At 35.7% G+C, this 18,877-nt stretch overlaps 1 protein-coding gene across 1 annotated transcript; it reads right to left on the bottom strand.

Moving 5' to 3' along the window:
• Window positions 1-7,244: 7,244 nt before the first annotated feature.
• Window positions 7,245-11,595, bottom strand: LOC122723254. The gene is made up of 4 exons (XM_043955036.1): window positions 11,584-11,595; window positions 11,202-11,436; window positions 8,699-8,871; window positions 7,245-7,610 (listed from the first exon to the last, which is right to left on the bottom strand). The coding sequence occupies exons 1-4, from the start codon at window positions 11,593-11,595 to the stop codon at window positions 7,245-7,247; spliced, it is 786 nt and encodes a 261-aa protein (XP_043810971.1).
• Between the last annotated feature and the right edge of the window lie 7,282 nt (window positions 11,596-18,877).

The raw sequence follows: 18,877 nt of genomic DNA, 5'->3' as shown, positions 1-18,877 counted from the left end.
ACTTACCTTCTTAAGACCATTTGAGCCCCAGGTACATACTTCTTATAGCTATGTTCCCTTTAACCTTTTCTAGGATCTTAGGATTGAGAAGATAGTTTCTAGAATCACTCTTGCTTCTCTTTCTCGATTCATCCCTCGCAGGTTGCATTCTACTGATGCCTACTATCTTAGGGCTACTAGCATCGATCAGCGAATCGCTCTATTTTCCTTCCCACCTCTTATAGATTTGATCGATGCCTGTAATGGTAGAAAATTAGTGTTTTATCTAAAACAATACAATTATGGTTCGTTTTTTCTCTGCCTTCAAATTTTACAGAGTTACCCCGAGGATGTTAGCTTTAAGTTCTATCCTATTCATGAGAGTCTTTGAGGTAGTGTGCTGTGGTTGGGGATTTGCTCCTTTTATAGGTTTACTTCGGGCATTTTTCAAAATTCTCAAGGCAAATAATAGGCTTTTGAATTTCTATGGTCGAACTGGATTGTCCATCTTCACCAACCATAAGTACTCCATAAAATATTAGGTTGAAAATTTTGCCATAGTCGAGGTAAAGGGAGACTATAATTGAGGCCTAGAGTTAGGTTGGGTAATCCTTGATCCCTTTTGCAATAGTTTTTCTCTACTCACTCAGTTTTTAAGTGTTTGGGCATCAGACTTGGGAAAGAGCGTTACTCCTGGAAATTTTTTTGTCACTGTGTAATTCACCAAATAAGCATACCAAGGACTCGCAATTAGGGCTGTAATTGAACTGAGCCGAGCGGAGTTTTGATAAGCTCAATCTTGATTAGAAAATCAATTTAAAAGCTCGAGTTCGAGCTCGAGCTCTATTTATAAACTCGAGTTTGATTCATAAAATAAATATTAAACTCGAACTCAGTTCGAACTCAATTCGTAATAAACTCGTTTATTACATTAACGAGCCAACTTATAAGATTATTAAGAGACTTCTAAATTAATTTTTTTTTATTTAATTGAAATCTCTCGAACCCAAAACTAATGAAAAAGAATGTAAAAGGGTTGTCCTTTTATAGAGAAGTCACGATTTTCCATATCCTTTCAACTTTCGATGTGAAATTAGTGTTAAAAAATAAGCTTGTTTGCGAGCCTGCTCACGAGTTTGTTCACGAGTCAGCTCACGAGCTTAAACGAGCCGAATATTGCTAAGTTCAAGCTCGACTCGTTTATTAAACGAGTCTAAAAAGTGAGCTCGAGCTCGGCTCGTTTAAAAAACCAGCCGAGCCCGATCGAGTTTTTATCGAGCCGAGTCTCGAATAGCTCACGAACAGTTTGGTTCATTTATACCCCTACTCGCAACCTACATAGGAAGTAAATGTTCATCAGGAAATTCATTTTTTAATGGAATCAAATCTTGGAATTAAAGTAAACAACTTAGATGATTGACCATCAAATTCTCTGATCCTTTTTATCTTTAATCTCAATATCAAATTCCTATAACAATAAAGTCCATATAATTAGCTGTAATACCTTTTACCCGTCTATAAAATAACTAAGAAAAATATGCTATACTATATACAATTATATATGCGGACTTAAATAAATTTTTATATTATCAATTGTTATTTAATTTGTTTAAATATATATTAATTCATAAAAATAATTTTAAATGGAGAAACTGTAAGAGCCTTTTCTATTTATCAGCAATTATCTCTGTGGAAAATAGTCATAAATTCTCAATATTTACTTAATTTACACTATTAAATCTATAAATAAAATATATGAACTTAAAAGTAGTAAACATATTGATTTATATTTTTACTATTTTCAAAACTCATTTACGATTCTCAGTGGACTACTTATGTATATACCAAATATAAATAACTTTTATATAAAACTTGAGATTAACTTGTTATAATCATGTTCTTTATGCTGATGCAGAACTAGGCCTCTTGTTTGTCACTTCCTTTGTCTATTATCTGCGCATGAAAAAGTCCAATGCGCTGAGTTTAGGCTCAGTGGGTAAACAATAATATATTCATACAAAGTATAAACAAGAATGCACATGATAATTACAACAAAATCATTTCATAAAAGTATGAAAAAATTTTGTGTCTGTGGGCGAAAAGTGAGCAAATTAAGTCATGCAATTGTATACATATAAGGTTATTCATATAAGATATTAACAAGTCATATAATTAAATTTTAGTCCCTATAAACTCTTAGTAGGATCAACTAGGTAGATAAAAGAAAACTGTGCCTGTATAGGGCCGAATGATGTGTTTATATGGCTCAAAGGTCGAGAAACTATATAACACATGGTGTTTCGAAAATATCATATAATGTAACCCATTAGGGCGCAATACTGCTAAACTGTAAATGACATGTCATACCTTTATTATGTCTATGATTCCTACCAAATTTTACTAGAGCCAAGAGTACATATGTATATGTTAAATGTTTATTTGCACCAAAATTATTCATTTAGATGCTTAACATATTGAAACGAGCAAGCATGTTGAATTATACATCCATAAGTAAGCATATCGATAAAACAAGTTCTTAAAAGTATATATGTGTGTAAAATAGACCATATTCAGTCATGAGCATATTGTTAATTCATTAAGTATATGTGTGTAGAGTTTTAGTTTATTAAGCTAGCATGCACGTAAAGTAGGCATGTCAAGCTAGCACGTGTGTAATTTGGCCGCAAAACTAGCATGTCAATCCCTTTTAGGTTAATGTTTAGATTTAGGTTTATTTTTTTTTGAGATTGTATCACATTTTCAAGAGTCTTATGGACAAAAATGGATTAACCTTTCTTCATAAACATTGCATATTTATGTCTTAGCTTTTTAACAAGATTACATCTAATTCTGATCTTCTTATCTTAAGTTATGAATTTTTTTTTTGCAAGCTACCCAATTAGGTACTAATCAATGCAATATTGGTACCTATTTTTATTCTAAAAAAACATATCAGATGCATACGTTTTTATACAGATTTAAGCTTTTTCTATAAAATTTTAGGTATACTTCTCAAGGTTCATTTGGCACTAGTTTTAACTCATTTCAATGAGTAAAAAATTGTTTATAGTATAAGTAATACAAACTATTCTGGATGTACTATCCCTGTGACCAGTTTAGGTTCACTAGTAACTTTCATATACTTAGCTACAGATTTAGAATTTTATCATCTCATGTAAGTTTTAACTCTTTGTCTTAGCTTTCTTTTGGTATATATAAGGCATAATATAAACAATTACACAATGAGTTATGAAACTTATGACACATGCTGCCCTGTTAAAACCTATTCTACCATGTTTGCGTTTCTAGCTCCCATATTAAATTTCATTGCTTTAAATCTTCCAAACACCATTTCAACATTCATATTACACATCCATACAATCAAAGTAATATTTTCAGTAATAAAAACCAATCCCTAATTTTATATATTCATGAGAAAATTAAAGGAAAATAGAAAATCATATAAATACCAAACATTTTGCACAATTCCTTTCAAAAGCTTTAGGTATATTTTAGTTATTCTCTTTCCTTGCTTTTGTCATTTGATGTATCTTCTCCATTTTGAATTTTTTTCTTTACAAATAATAAGAAAGACAAGATTTTTAATTCATTTAGCAATATAAAATTGATTGAAAATATAGAAGAACATGTTTGCCAAACCTAATTTCAATTTATGTCACTTACCACTTAAACACCTAAATTTCTCTCATTCTTTCCTCCTTTTCTATGGTTCCTTTGCTGGTTATTTTACTTAGGAAGAAATTTTCATGGATGAAACTCTTGTTTTCGTGGAGAAATAAGGTAAAAATGGAAGAAAAGAAGACAAAATAATTTCCCTTTTCTTTTGGTGTAGGTTCGACCAACATTAGGAAATTGAATACCACCTTTTTCTTTTATGTTTTGTCATTTCTTTCATGTATAGTTAGGTGAAACATGGAGGGTTTAGGTGAAGAGGTGGAAAAATGGAGGACAAAACTTGAAATTTGCTTTTAAACTTTCCACATTCGTACTTTAACCTACTAAACTTTTCACCATATTCCAATTTAATTTTTAAACTTTCAAATTCATAGATTGACCTACTAAAATTACAATTTTAATATTTAGAAGTTCATTTCATTTAGGTAAGCATGTCAGATTTAACAAGTATCTCAAGCTAATACATCAGGAAACCCTTAAACACTTCCTAATTTAATTAAAATATTATTACTGGTCATTCTTATTTTAACTCTATCTTTGCATATATAACTCTATATAAAATTCAAATCGGACCTCTAAATACAACTTTTAGTACTCTATCTATAGGCAAATTATGTGTTAAGTGGTTATGGATAAACTAGCACATCCCCTAATTAGCTTGGGTTACGCTAGCACCTCTACTGAAGCTAATTACTCTGACTCTAGAATAATACAATTTAAGCCTAATAGTTCCTCTGTTTTTATCCTACCATAGCATATCTGAAGAGTGAAGAGCAATGAGTTGAGTTAGCCGATGTGACAATGTCAATGCTGGGAGGAGAGTGGAGGTGCAAGTGCAAGATGCGTGCGTGGAGAGAGTTAGAGAAAGACTGGAGGTTGGACGTGGCGCTGGAGCTCAGAGGCACTGAAGCTCAGAGGCACTGAGGTGAGGTGAGATATAGCAATTAGTGAGTTATCGACTTCTTTTAGATTAGGGTAGGAAACTATTAAAAACAACGTAGTATAGGTTAGTCGATTCGATTTGATCTAATCAAAATTTTTGAGTGTAAAACCAAATCGAACGGAAATCATTGATTTTTTAAAAATTTAAAACCGAAACGAATCGAATAAAAAATAAAACTGAATTAAATTTCTGAAATTAATCAGTTCAGTAAGTTATTTCAGTTTCAACTGAATACTGTTTACCTCTGATTTTGAGACAAGTCAAACTTAAACTTGTAGCTATTTAACTCTTTAAGGTTTGAGAGTCATTTGTTTAATAGCCTCTAGTATACTTGTTTAATTAAAACTTTATTGAATTTTAAAGGCAAAAGCCCTATTTTGGCCCTTAAAGTATAAGTAAATAATTATGTAAGACTTTAAAGAAACCCTTCAAATTTTAAAATAAATCAAATTAGATCTCTAAATTTTCAAAATACATCAAAAACATCCTTAATAAAATATATAACCCTTCAAATCTAAAAAAAAATAATGTAAAACACAACTTCCAAATTTATTTTTAGTTCATATATTTTCTTTTTCATAGTTTACCTTATTGCTCCATAACTGATATACTTTAGTCATTTCTGTGAGTTTATATGATCTATTCAACTCTCAAAAGAATAATCAAAATAATATCTCATTAAATCATAATCAAATTAGTGACTATAACCATTATGAAGAGAATGAACTCAAAAAAAAAAGTTTTTTGAACCATTTAATAAATAATAACTTATCAATTGCTCTAGGATACACAGAGTACCCATTTTGATTTTAGAAATCAGATACATAAACTAGCTGATAAGAACGTTATGGACTAAAATTTTGTGTATTGCATTGGTTAGACTTGAATTAGAAAGTTATAGATTAATATATCTTTTATTTAAATTATTTATTTGCCTTATTTTAAAATTTAAAGTGTGTATATGTTTCCACGGGTATATTTGATCTATGTCATGGTAAAAAAAAATATTTAACCTATTTTAGAAATTTAAAAAGACTTGTTTGGCTTATTTTAATAGTTGAGAGGTCTATTTGAAACTATTAACTAATACTTTAACCGCTAAAATAGAAAATTTTTCAATTTTATATTTTTTAACCTAAAACTCATTAAAATTATAAATTGATCGAGTTATTCGTAAATTATTCGATATTTATTTTGATTAAAACTCACCCTTTACTTATGAAAATAAATAAACTTAAAATTATTAATATTTGATTTGATATTGAAATGAGTTATCAACCTTAAAGAAAAGAATTAACAAACTAAAGTGTAGTAAATGTTCAGTGAAAAAATTTTACCCAACGTTCCTAAATTATAGGTGGTATTTCAATGCTATAATGAACTTCAATTTTAATCACAAAAATACTCAAAACTTTAATTTATCTTACATAAAAGTCTCTTTCACCATTTTCCGGTTAGAACTTCAGCTAGATGCTGATATGAACATGCTTAAATGGACTAATGGCTTTTGAATTGTAATTTCTCCCTCCAATGTGCATTGAGCTCCTTCATTTCTCCTCAATACATACGATCACAAAGAAATAATAAGTATCTCCAAATAAATTTGGAAAAAAAGTCAAATTCCCCACTACAAAAAAATAGTGATTTAGCGACCAAAATTTTGGTCGCTAAAAAGACAGATTTGGTTGCTATTACGAAATAGCGACCATTTAGCGACCAAACAAATTGGTCGGTGTTTGGCCAGTCGCTAATTATTTTGCGACAATCTGAACATTGGTCGCTAAAATAGCGACCATTCAGCGACCATTTTTTGGTCGCTAATTTGGTGTCATAGTTGAAAATTAGTCGTCAAAATTTGGTTGCTACATGGTCATTGATTTGGTCGCTATAATTTGGTCGCTGATTTGGTCGCTATAAGTTGGTCGCTAAATGGTCGCTGATGTGGTCGCTATAATGTGGTCGCTAAATGGTCGCTGTTTCGGTCGCTAATTTGGTCGCTATTTCATTGTTATTTGATCGTCTCAAGGAAGAGTATTTAGTCGCTGTATGGAAGTAAATTGGTCGTTAATTTTTTGTCGCGAAATGGTCGCTATTTTGGTCGCTAATTTGGTCGCTATTTCGTTGTTATTTGATCGCCTCAAGGAAGAACATTTAGTCGCTGTGTGGAAGTGAATTGGTCGTTAATTTTTTGTCGCAAAATGGTCGCTAATTTGGTCGCTATTTCTTAAGAATTTAGTCGCTGTATGGAAGTAAATTGGTCGTTAATTTTTAGTCGCAAAATGGTCGCTATTTTGGTCGTAAAATGAAATATATATTTATTATTTAATTTGCTTTTGTGGCTGATTAGTCACTAATAAATGCTTTTAAATCTGATTCATATCATTTTTCCAATAAATTCATAAACCTGCTAAAATATCAATATGTACACACATTTCAATACATAAAACATCAAATATAATATATAAACATCAACTTCATTTCATAATTATGCAATCTAAAAATCCAAAACATTACTATAGTTCAAGACTATGAAACTTAAAATATATCAAAATACATAATTAATCCAAATAGTATCAAATTCATATAATAAAATATATTATTAAAGTCAGTGAGAAATGATATCATGCTAATCTATATGTGAATCACCAGGGGATCTTTGAGCTGGAGGCATATCAGATGTTGATGGCATCAATGAGGAAGACTGCTGTACAAGTTTCTGCAAACTATTATACTTCTCTTCAAACTTTGCTTCAATTTCCTTCTTCCATTCTGGTGATTGGGATGATGGAACATTTGTTGTTTTTCCCACAGTTCCTGTTTGAGAGAAGGCAGAAGAGGCATCACTACCTAAACCATAAACTCGACTTCCTTGCCATCCTCCTGCTGCAGTAATGAACAATTGATCCTCATTAATAGTTCCTCCATCTCCTTCCACAGGATCTGATCCCACATTCTGGCTTGAATGTTGTTCTTTTAGCTTCAAATAATTTTCTTAGAAAATCACAGAATAACAGTTCAATTTGAATACTAAAGTAAGGAAAAATGCTAATACCTACAAGATATGACAATTATAATACCTGCAAGATATCATATTTACAATACTTGCAAGATATGATAATAGAAAAATGAATCACACAACTTAGAATCACCTAGATATCAGAATCATACTTGCAACTGAAAATCAATAAAACAACTCAAAATCAATCACACAACTGAGAATCATAAACAATTTCCTTGTGAGAATCACCTAGATATCAGAATCATACTTGCAACTGAAAATCAATCACACAACTGAAAATCAGTCAACAACTCAAAATCAATCAACAACTCAAAAACAATCACACAACTGAGAATCATAAACAATTTTCTTCGAATAATCACCTAAATATTAGAATCATACTTGCAACTGAAAATCAATCACATAACTCAAAATCAATCAACAACTCAAAATCAATCACACAACTCAAAATCAATCAACAACTCAAAATCAATCACACAACTGAGAATCATAAACAATTTTCTTCGAATAATCACCTAAATATCAGAATCATACTTGCAACTGAAAATCAATCACATAACTCAAAATCAATCAACAACTCAAAATCAATCACACAACTCAAAATCAATCAACAACTCAAAATCAATCACACAACTGAGAATCATAAACAATTTCCAAGTGATAATCACCTAGATTTCAGAATCATACTTGCAACTGAAAATTAATCATACAACTCAAAATCAATCAACAACTCAAAATCAATCACACAACTGAGAATCATAAACAATTTCTTTGTGAGAATCACCTACATATCAGAATCATAATTGCAATTGAAAATCAATCACACAACTGAAAATCAATCAACAACTGAAAATCAATCAACAACTGAGAATCATATACAATTTCCTTGTGAGAATCACCTACATATCATAATCATACTTGCAATTGAAAATCAATAACACAATTCAATATCAATCAACAACTCAAAATCAATCACACAACTAAAAATAAATCACATAGACATCAAAATCATATTTGCAAGATATTACTTAGAAAGTCAACTTGTTTATATAGAAACTTACATAAACAATTTCAGCTCGTTTATCAACAAATTTGTTGCGATCACTCTTCTTTGTATGGGTGTGGAGAAATAACTCAGCTGCTGTTGGAGGAACTTTGTCTGTGTTAGCATTTTGTATGCGTCTAGCATGCTCCTCATGTGTTATGGACCCACCTGTATGTGTAGAAGGACCAGCTCCTTTGTAATACCCGGCTAGAATCCGGCACCGGAATTCCTGTCGTCTGGTGGAATCCGGGGTGTTGGACTTCTAGGACGGTAGGCATTATGTTTTCTTACATGTTATATAAGGTGTTCAAGTTGAGTGGTCAAGTTGAAAGGATATGTGTTTTGAAGAGAAAAGTCTATGGAGACTTTTGCCAAGTTCGGCCACCGAAGGTAAGTTCGGCCGCCGAAAGTGCCCAATGTTCGGCTTCCGAAGGTCAGATTTGGCCCCCGAATGTTGCATGGTTTTGCATGCGATTCGGCTGCCGAAGCTGAGTTGGCCAGCCAGCTCTTGTGCCTGAGTCAGCCTTTTGGACAGGTGTTAGTTCCACACCTTGTCCAGAAGTTTGGCTACGTCTCCCATATGTACAGCTCCTGCAGAGTTGCTTTATTGTGTTGGTATGTTAGTTTTCAAAACATGTTGAAGGTTTGAAGCAAAAAGCTTAGGATTGAGAGTTTATGCCTTTGCAGAGGAGTTGATCCATTTCTCTTTGTTCAGGTCGTTCCTCGTCTAGTGTACAGGAGGTAAGTGAAGATCTTGCCCATGTGGTTATGTTTTACAGAGGTTTGTGGAAGTTTGGGTAGAGATGCATGCTTAGGTAAAAAAAGGGTATTTTGATGGTGTATGCATGTAAACATGATTCTGTGATATCTTTGATGTGTTTGTTGGGGTATTTAGGTAGTTTTGGACCCCTTTGTACATATACATGAGTATATGAGTGTTGAGGAGTTGACGTGTGCATATTTTGAGAGGTTGAAGGGATGGAGGAGCTTGTTTGCCGTCGGGGCTGAGTTCTGGATGAACTCAGGTTCGGCAGCCGAAGGTTCATTCGGCCGCCGAACCTCTTGCATGGTGGCTTTGGCTGCCACAGCTTGCCCCCGAGAGTTTTGCATGTTCGGCTCTGTTTAGGGGGTTCGGCCGCCGAAGGTGCCGCCGAAGGTTAGAGACTTTCGTCTCTGGAGTATGTTTTGGCCCCCGAAACTTGCCCCCGAAAGGGTTTGGCCGCCGAAAGAAAAGATTCGGTCGCCGAAGGTGCATGAGTTTCGTCTCTGGAGAGGACTTTCGGCCGCCGAACCTGCCGCCGAAAGTGTCCTGTCCAGCTTTTCTTTTGCATGTTTTGCTTGAGTTTTAAAGTAAGGTTAAGGAGATTCTTGGGGAGTTTATAGAGTTATGCTTATGATAGTTTGGTCCCTCCTATTGAGTCTTTATGTGCTTATACAGACCAGAGGAACCAGAGAGAGCAGCAGTGAGTACTGCTCCAGAGTGTACAGAACCTGCAGAGTCAGTCTAGAGCCAGAGGTGAGTGGAACTAAACTGATTACTTGATTTAATTCAGACAATAACTGCTTTTAGCATATTTCATGCATCATATTTATACCATAGGGTGATTGCATTAGAACGCACAAAGATGTTGCATTGCATAGCTTCATTGTTGGTGTGGGTAAATGCTGAATGATCCAGTAGTTCCAGACAGGAAGACCAGGACCCCATTCTACGGCCTGGCAGGTAAAGGAAGACCAGGACCCCATTCTACGGCCTGGCGGGTATAGGCAAGTGGTCTATACTGGCAAAGGGTAAGTACAGGTGTTATATACACATATACATATATGGTACAGGAAGTCCAGGACCCCAGTCTACGGCCTGGCACGGTTTACTGGGATTATGTGGTGACAGGTTTACTCTTGATGTGGCTTGTTTGTGTTCTGACGCATTCCATTAGATCATGTTTTACTGAGATGTTTTACTGTTCTACTCACTGGGCTATAGAGCTCATCCCACTCCCTTAACCCCAGTTTTGCAGGTCCAGTGGTCCGTCTACAGGGACAGTTCAGCAGAGTACAGAAAAAGTAAAAGAGCTTGTAATAGTATAGAGTGGACATGTCAATTGTAAAGAGATGTTATAGTTGTGTATAACGTTAGAGTTGTGCTTGCCTTAGTTGTATTGTGTTGTAAAGCTTTTGTTACATACATGATCTGTATATGTATATATGTGTTATAACCAGGCTTAACAGGAACCCATCTAGAGCAAGCTCTAGTCAGGGGTATAGAGTACAGAGTACAGAGTACAGAGTACAGAGTACAGAGTACAGAGTACAGAGTACAGAGTACAGAGTACAGAGTACAGAGATAGTGCATGCACAGGTTAAGCCTTGGTTCAGCAAAGAGTTTTTATTTCACAGAAAATGTATCATGTATGAGTTTTACAGGTACACAGAGAGTATAGCAGGCTTGCTACGGGTTCTGGCGGCCTTAAACCGACCTGAATCCTAGCGCCGGTGACGGTCCGTTTTGGGGTCGTTACATCCTTCACCTCCCTTCTCTGTTAGGCGGTTCTTTGAGTACTTCATTGACTTCGCTATATACTCTGGAGTACTCCAATCTAAATTCCATTTATCCCAAACTCCAATTGATATATAAGCACTCCTCTTTTTTTTCTTCTTTTCATTTGTCAGAAAGTCTTTGTATCGGGTAGCTGCTTTTTTATTCCATGCCTTCCTCACTATTGCAGCACTTCCCTCATCCCAATGAAATTCTTTCTGTAAATTAATTTAAAAGACACATGTATAATACAATATATATTATAAGACATTTTATCTTTGTTAGAATGCATAATATATTGCGTACCTCAAACTCTCTGAAATAAAAATCTTTTGTGGATTGTGGGATATTCTTCCAGGAAGAACCCTCCTCGACATTTCAATTCTACCTACAAGCAAAAAGAAACACTGAACAAAAGAAACTGCAAAGGAAAAACAAAACAACTGGAGTGGACAACATGCATAAAATCGGGGGAGGCACAGAGAATTAATTATAGTGGTTTTTTCTCTAGCAGGATTTGGGTTCATATTAGGGAAAGGACTGTGAGTTTTCATAACTTAAAGGATATCTCACTAACAATATATAAACCCAGCATATCTCAAAGGCTCACCAGGAGTGAAGATTAATGATTAAAGTTAAAAAATACTGATGCACCTGCACTGCAAGCACAAAAAAATATATATTCACAATAAAAAAAGGTAACAAACTGCTTCAACTTAAAACAAAACTAATTAACAGATTCAAGGTAAAATACCTCAAAGACTCAGCCACACAGCAGAGGAAACCAATGGGTAGATTAGAGCAGTAGAAAATCGACACAAGGTGGCAGTAGGGTGTCGTTAATATTGTTCGCGATGCAAGATGGCAGCCGATGGGGAGAGCAGATGGCCGACGGCAAGTAGGTCGGGACAGGGAAAAGCAGATTCGGTAAAGAGAAGGGGAGGAAAACAAGGGATTGATATTGAATAAAAATGAAGAATTGATTAGGTTTAGACTTTGGTTTAGGGATTTAGGCAAGGCAGAGGAGGGAAGGGAAAAGAGCAATCGGGAATGGGTTACTATTCGGATAATTTGGTTTAGGAATTAGGTTAGAGTAGCTATGTAAACGGATCGAATTTTTTCGGGTATCCGATCCGACCGAACCCTAATAGGACGGATTTGGGTAGTTATAATCGGGTTTGGGTTTTAAAAATAATACCCATTGCGGGTTCGGATCGAATTCGGGTTTTATGTACAGGGTACCCACTACCCGAATCCATTTATATAAATAATTAATCTAATATAAAAAATATATTTTATAATAATATTTATAAATTTTTTTATATATTTTTATTTAAAAATTTAAATTTAAATATTCTTTAGAAATATTATATTTTTTAAATGAAAATTATTAATGAAAAATATTTTTTATATAAATTATTAATTAAAATATATAAGATTAAACGGGTTCGGATTTTATTCGGATAATAATAATCGGGTTTGGGACGGATTCGGATAGTTTAAATTAATTTTTAATCGGGTTCGAAACGGGTTCAGATATTACTAATATAAATCGGGTTCGGGTTCGGGTAGTTTAATTTTCACGGGTACCCTACCCGTTTACATCCCTAGGTTAGAGCATCCCTTAAATTGTCAAAACGACGTCGTTTTATATACCGAATTGAAAATACTTAATTTAAAATTTTAAATAAAATAAAAGTTATTTAAAAATTAAATTAAAATTTTAAAAATAAAATGGTCGCTGATTGATCGCAATTTTAGAGATTAAAATTAGGGATTAGGGTTAGGGATTATGAATTAGGGATCAGGGATTCGGGATTAGGAATTAGAGATTACGGTTAATTTTATTATGAATTAGGGATTAATTAGGAATTAGGGTTAGAGATTACAAATTAGGGATTAGGAATTAGGGTTAATTTTAAAAATAATACCTGTTGCAGGTTCGAATCAGATTCGGATTTTATGTACAGAGTACCCACTGCCCGAATCCGTTTATATAAATAATTAATCTAATATAAAAAATATATTTTATAATAATATTTATAAATTTTTTTTATATATTTTTATTTAAAAATTTAAATTTAAATATTCTTTAGAAATATTATATTTTTTATATGAAAATTATTAATGAAAAATATTTTTTATATAAATTATTAATTAAAATATATAAGATTAAACGGGTTCGAGTTTTATTCGGATAATAATAATCGGGTTTGGAACGGATTCGGATAGTTTAAATTAATTTTTAATCGGGTTCGGAACGGGTTCAGATATTACTAATATAAATCGGGTTCGAGTAGTTTAATTTTCATGGGTACCCTACCCGTTTACATCCCTAGATTAGAGCATCCCTAGATTAGAGCATCCCTTAAATTGTCAAAACGACGTCGTTTTATATACCGAATTGAAATTACTTAATTTAAAATTTTAAATAAAATAAAATTTAATTAAAAATTAAATTAAAATTTAAAAAATAAAATGGTCGCTGATTGGTCGCTATTTAGCGACTAATTATTTTAGTCGCTAAATATGGTCGCTAAATATCCCCGCCCAAAAAGTTGTCGCAATTTCGTCGCAAAAATGGTCGCTAATAACTCGCGCCATTAATTCCCACTAAATTAGCGACCATTTTATATTTGGTCGCTAAATAGCGACCAATTAACGACAAAAAATTGGTCGTTAAGCATTTTGTTAAATAAAAATATTATTTCATTCATTCAGTCGCAGAATGGTCGCTGATTGGTAGCTATATAGCGACCAAAAAATTTGGTCGCTAATTTTGGTCGCAATTTCACAGTTTTTTTGTAGTGCCCCTTGATAGGTTAAGGTTAAAATAAGCCAAACTAAATGTTAATTTTATACTATTAAATATGAATAATTATAAAAAATTATTCAGTAGTAGGGTCTTATACTTTAATTTGTAACAAAAAGTCCGATACTTTCACGCCGTTAGCAAAATGAGGTTTTTCTTCTAACACCGTTAAATATCACTGAAAAACTACAATTTACTTCCTGATATTTAACAAAAGCTATATTTTAGTCTCTATATTTTTAAATTTAATTCATTAAAATTTTGTTTGATTAATAAAATTGATACTGCACAAAAGTCGTCCAAAGTAAGTCATGAGGTGTCACCACAGGACATGACCACGTGGCAAGGATCTGACAAGTAGGTAACATGGTCACGTCTAATGAAAGAAAGATCTGGACACCTTAAATACCCAGTTCATCACCAAACTCACCCTCCTCTGGATAGAATGAATCTCGCATAAAGTTACTATTATTAGGCACCATTCTGTATATTCCCATTACGCATGTAATCGCGGGATCCCCGATCAGTGAACCCGGCGGGATCTCTTATCAAGCAGCCAACCACATCACTATTGGATCATAAAAAAATACTACATTTATCTCCATCCTCTTATAGTATAAAAGGAGAACGATCACATAGAAAAAGATATGCTATTCTCAAATACTAAAACTGTAACAACCCGGAAACCGGACCGCTACCGGCGCTAGGATTCAGATCGACTTAAGGTCGCCGGAACCCATGGCAAACCTAACATACATCCTATTATACCTGATAAAATCCCATACATGATCATACTTTTGCATAAAAACTTTAAACTTTACATATGCCAAGCTTGACCTATGCATGCACCATACTGTAAACATAAAACCCCACACTAGAGCCCTCATCAAATGCTCTAGCGGGATAACATATCATATGTCAAGCCTGGTTCAACATAATTCATCCTTAAAACATTTCATAAGATCATGTACAAAAGGGATTAACATACATTAGGGCCAAGCACAGTACTAATCCTCAATACATTATTGGACAATACCTTACATTATATAACATCATTTTGCATATCATGTCTACTACTAATCTATTACATATACAAAGCTTTCAACCTTGACGACTTCCCGATCTATTGTGAACTGTAATACCCGGCTAGAATCCGGCATCGGAATTCCTGTCGTCCGGTGGAATCCGGGGTGTCGGATATCTAGAGGAGGGTAGGATGTATGTTTTACTATATGTTATGATGTGTGTTAATAGGGTAAAGTCAAATGGACTTAAGTTTTGAGCTGAAATGACCCAAGGCTGATGAGCCAAGTTCGGCCGCCGAAGGTAAGTTCGGCCGCCGAAAGTGCTCAATGTTCGGCTTCCGAATTCAGGTTCGGCCCCCGAATGTTGCATGGTTTTGCATGCGCTTCGGCAGCCGAAGCTGAGTTGCTGAGCCAGCAGTTTTGTATCCCTTAGTCAGCTTGATTGGACAGGTGTTATCACCAGATTATGTCCAGAAGTTGGTCACGTCTCCCATGCTATATTTGCTCCAGTTTGAGCAGCTCATGCAGGAGTTGCTTGTGTGCAAGAGATTGTGAGAGTGTTGAAGCAAAAGTGAAGCTTTTGAGAGTTAGTAAGGTTGAAGAAGAGTTGCTCTGTTTTCCTTGGATTCAGAACGTTCATCTTCCTATTTATAAAGGTAAAGGAAGATCCAGACCTTGGTATATGTTTTCTGAAGGTTTTATGGGGATTAAGGAAAGAGATGCATGCTTAGGTTAGTAAAGGTAGATTTGATGATTTATGCATGTATACATGTTTCTGTGTTATGTTTGATTTGTTGTTTGGGGTTATTAGATAGTTTTGGACCCCTGTGATCATATACGTGAGTATATGTGTGTTGAGGAGTTTGAGTATATATGTTGTGAGTGGTTGAAGGGAAGGAGAAGATGGTTTGCCGTTGAAGCTGAGTTCTGGATGAACTCAGGTTCGGCAGCCGAAGGTTCATTCGGCCGCCGAACCTCCTGCATGGTGGCTTAGGCTGCCACAGCTTGCCCCCGCGAGTTTTGCATGTTCGGCTCTGTTTGGGGGATTCGGCCGCCGAAGGTGCCGCCGAAGGTGCTTGAGTTTCGTCTCTGGAGAGGACATTCGGCCGCCGAACCTGCCGCCGAAAGTGTTCTGTCCAGCTTCCTTTTGCATGCTTTGCATGGTTAGTTGAGTGAGTTGAAAGGGTTTCTGGGGGAGTGTAATAGAGGTATTCAGAAGCTAGTTTGGTCCCTCATTTGCTTTTATCTGTATCTGTACAGACCAGAGGAACTAGAGAGAGCAGCAGTGAGTACTGCTCTAGAGTGTACAGAACCTGCAAAGTCAGTCCAGAGCCAGAGGTGAGTGGAACTAAACTGATTACTTGATTTACTTCAGACAAGAACTGCTTTTAGCATATTTCATGCATCATATTTATACCATAGGGTGAGTGCATTAGAATGCACAAAGATGTTGCATTGCATAGCTTCATTGTTGGTGTGGGTAAATGTTGAATGATCCAGTAGTTCCAGACAGGAAGACCAGGACCCCATTCTACGGCCTGGCAGGTAAAGGAAGACCAGGACCCCATTCTACGGCCTGGCGGGTATAGGCAATTGGTCTATACTGGCAAAAGGTAAGTACAGGTGTTATATACACATATACATATATGGTACAGGAAGTCCAGGACCCCAGTCTACGGCCTGGCACAGTTTACTGGGATTATGTGGTGACAGGTTTACTCTTGATGTGGTTTGTCTGTGTTGTGATGCATTCCATGAGATCATGTTTTACTGAGATATTTTACTGTTCTACTCACTGGGCTATAGAGCTCATCCCACTCCCTTAACCCCAGTTTTGCAGGTTCAGTGTACAGTGTACAGGAACAGTCCAGCAGAGTACAGAAAGAGTAAAAGAGCTTGTAATAGTATAGAGTGGACATGTAAATTGTAATGAGATGTTATAGTTATGTATAACGTTAGAGTTGTGCTTGACTTAGTGGTTTGTGTTGTAAAGCTTTTGTTACATACATGATCTGTATCTGTATATATATGTTTTTATAACCAGGCTTAACAGGTATGAATTAACCCATCTAGAGCAAGCTCTAGTCAGGGGTACAGAGTACAGAGTACAGAGATAGTGCATGCACAGGTTAAGCCTTGGTTCAGCGAAGAGTTTTATTTTCACAGAAATTGTATCATGTATGAGTTTTACAGGTACACAGAGAGTATAGCAGGCTTGCTACGGGTTCTGGCGGCCTTAAGCCGACCTGAATCCTAGCGCCGGTGACGGTCCATTTTGGGGTCGTTACAAATTGGTATCAGAGCCCTAGGTTCACATGGTCGGACCTATAGAGAGAGTGTCGGGCTCATAGAAAATACAGTTGGTCAAGCACAATAGGGAATTATGTCCACCAGGATAGGATGTGGAGTCCTGTCTATTTGATGCTATGAAATGCATATGCATATGTGTTCTCGTTGAGATATATGTTTATGTGCTGATATGCTATAGTATGTGTTGTTTTTCAGAGTTCAGATGCGAGGAACTCGTCGATCAGCTCGATTGACTGGAGTCCCATCAGGTAGTGAGGGATTAGCTGCTCGTCCTCCTGCATTGCCGAGGGCAAGGTCTCAGAGATCTAGCAGGGAAGGCATGTCAATAGACCCTAGAAGGTCTGTAGACGAGAGCAGAAGAGGGATAGTTAGAGGAGGTAGATCAGAGGAAGAGAGGGAGGCCATGGAGACTGATCTGTCTATGGATGAAGGTATGGGAGAATCTCTGGGAGGTGTTCAGGTCTCAGGTTTTGATTATCCAGCTGTTTCCCAGGTTCCAGAGTATCCAATGGAAGGTATGTCGGAGTACTCTCGATTTGACCCATATCCTACATCTATGCCATATATGCCATATCCTTACTATTACCCATATCCACCATATCCTATGTATCCACCCTCCCCTATTCACCCAAGTGCAGCACACCCAGAAATAAATGAACCAGTACCTCCACCACCACAAACAGAACCAGCAGTCCCTGTTGCACAAATACCTCCACCTAGTTCATCTGGGAGTAAGGTACAGATGACTGAGTACCTTAAATTGGATGCTCCTAAGTTTTATACAGGAGATGATCCATTTGAGTATCTGAGATGTGTCAAAATGATTACTGATGAGTTGGGTGCGGATGGTAGTAGAGCCATTGAGATGGCAGGGTTTACACTAAAGTGTAGGAAAGCTCGGGAATGGTTTAGGAACTATATAGAGCCTAGACTGAACAGTATGTCGTGGGGAGAATTTGCGAATGAGTTTGCAGGATGGGCTTTTCCTGATAGCTCCAGGGAGATGAAGCTAATAGAGTTTGAACAGTTAAGACAAACAGATGAGATGACAGTTGATGAATTTATAGATAAGTTTCTAGATTTGCTTCAGTACGTGGGTCAGGCCTATGATACTGATCAGAAGAAAGCTAGAAGATATACCCTAAGACTTCATCCCAGGTATTCTTCTTTGATCCTTCCAGCAGAAAAGGAGAGTTTCCACTCTATTGTGGATGCAGCTAGGAAGATGGAAGCTAGTGCCAAGATTCAAAACCAGTCTCAGGCACAGGCTTCGGGTTCTAAGGCCCCCATTTCAGGCACTTCAGGTAGCAAACGATGGGATAAGGCAAAAGGAACAAAGAGTAGGTTATGGAGTAAAGTCAAGTCTGGTCTGGGAATGGGTAGTGGCTCAAGCTCTGGCACAACTATTCCAGCATGTAGGAGATGTGGAAGACCACACAGAGGAGCTTGTCAGTTGGGATCTTCAGCCTGTTTTAGATGTGGACAGGTGGGCATTTTGCTCGAGAGTGTCCT

The sequence above is a fragment of the Manihot esculenta genome, chromosome 3, assembly GCF_001659605.2.
Source record: "Manihot esculenta cultivar AM560-2 chromosome 3, M.esculenta_v8, whole genome shotgun sequence".
In the NCBI taxonomy this organism is placed as follows: Eukaryota; Viridiplantae; Streptophyta; class Magnoliopsida; order Malpighiales; family Euphorbiaceae; genus Manihot; species Manihot esculenta.
Note: the sequence above shows the minus strand (reverse complement) of the source record. Positions and strands in the feature narration are given on the sequence as shown.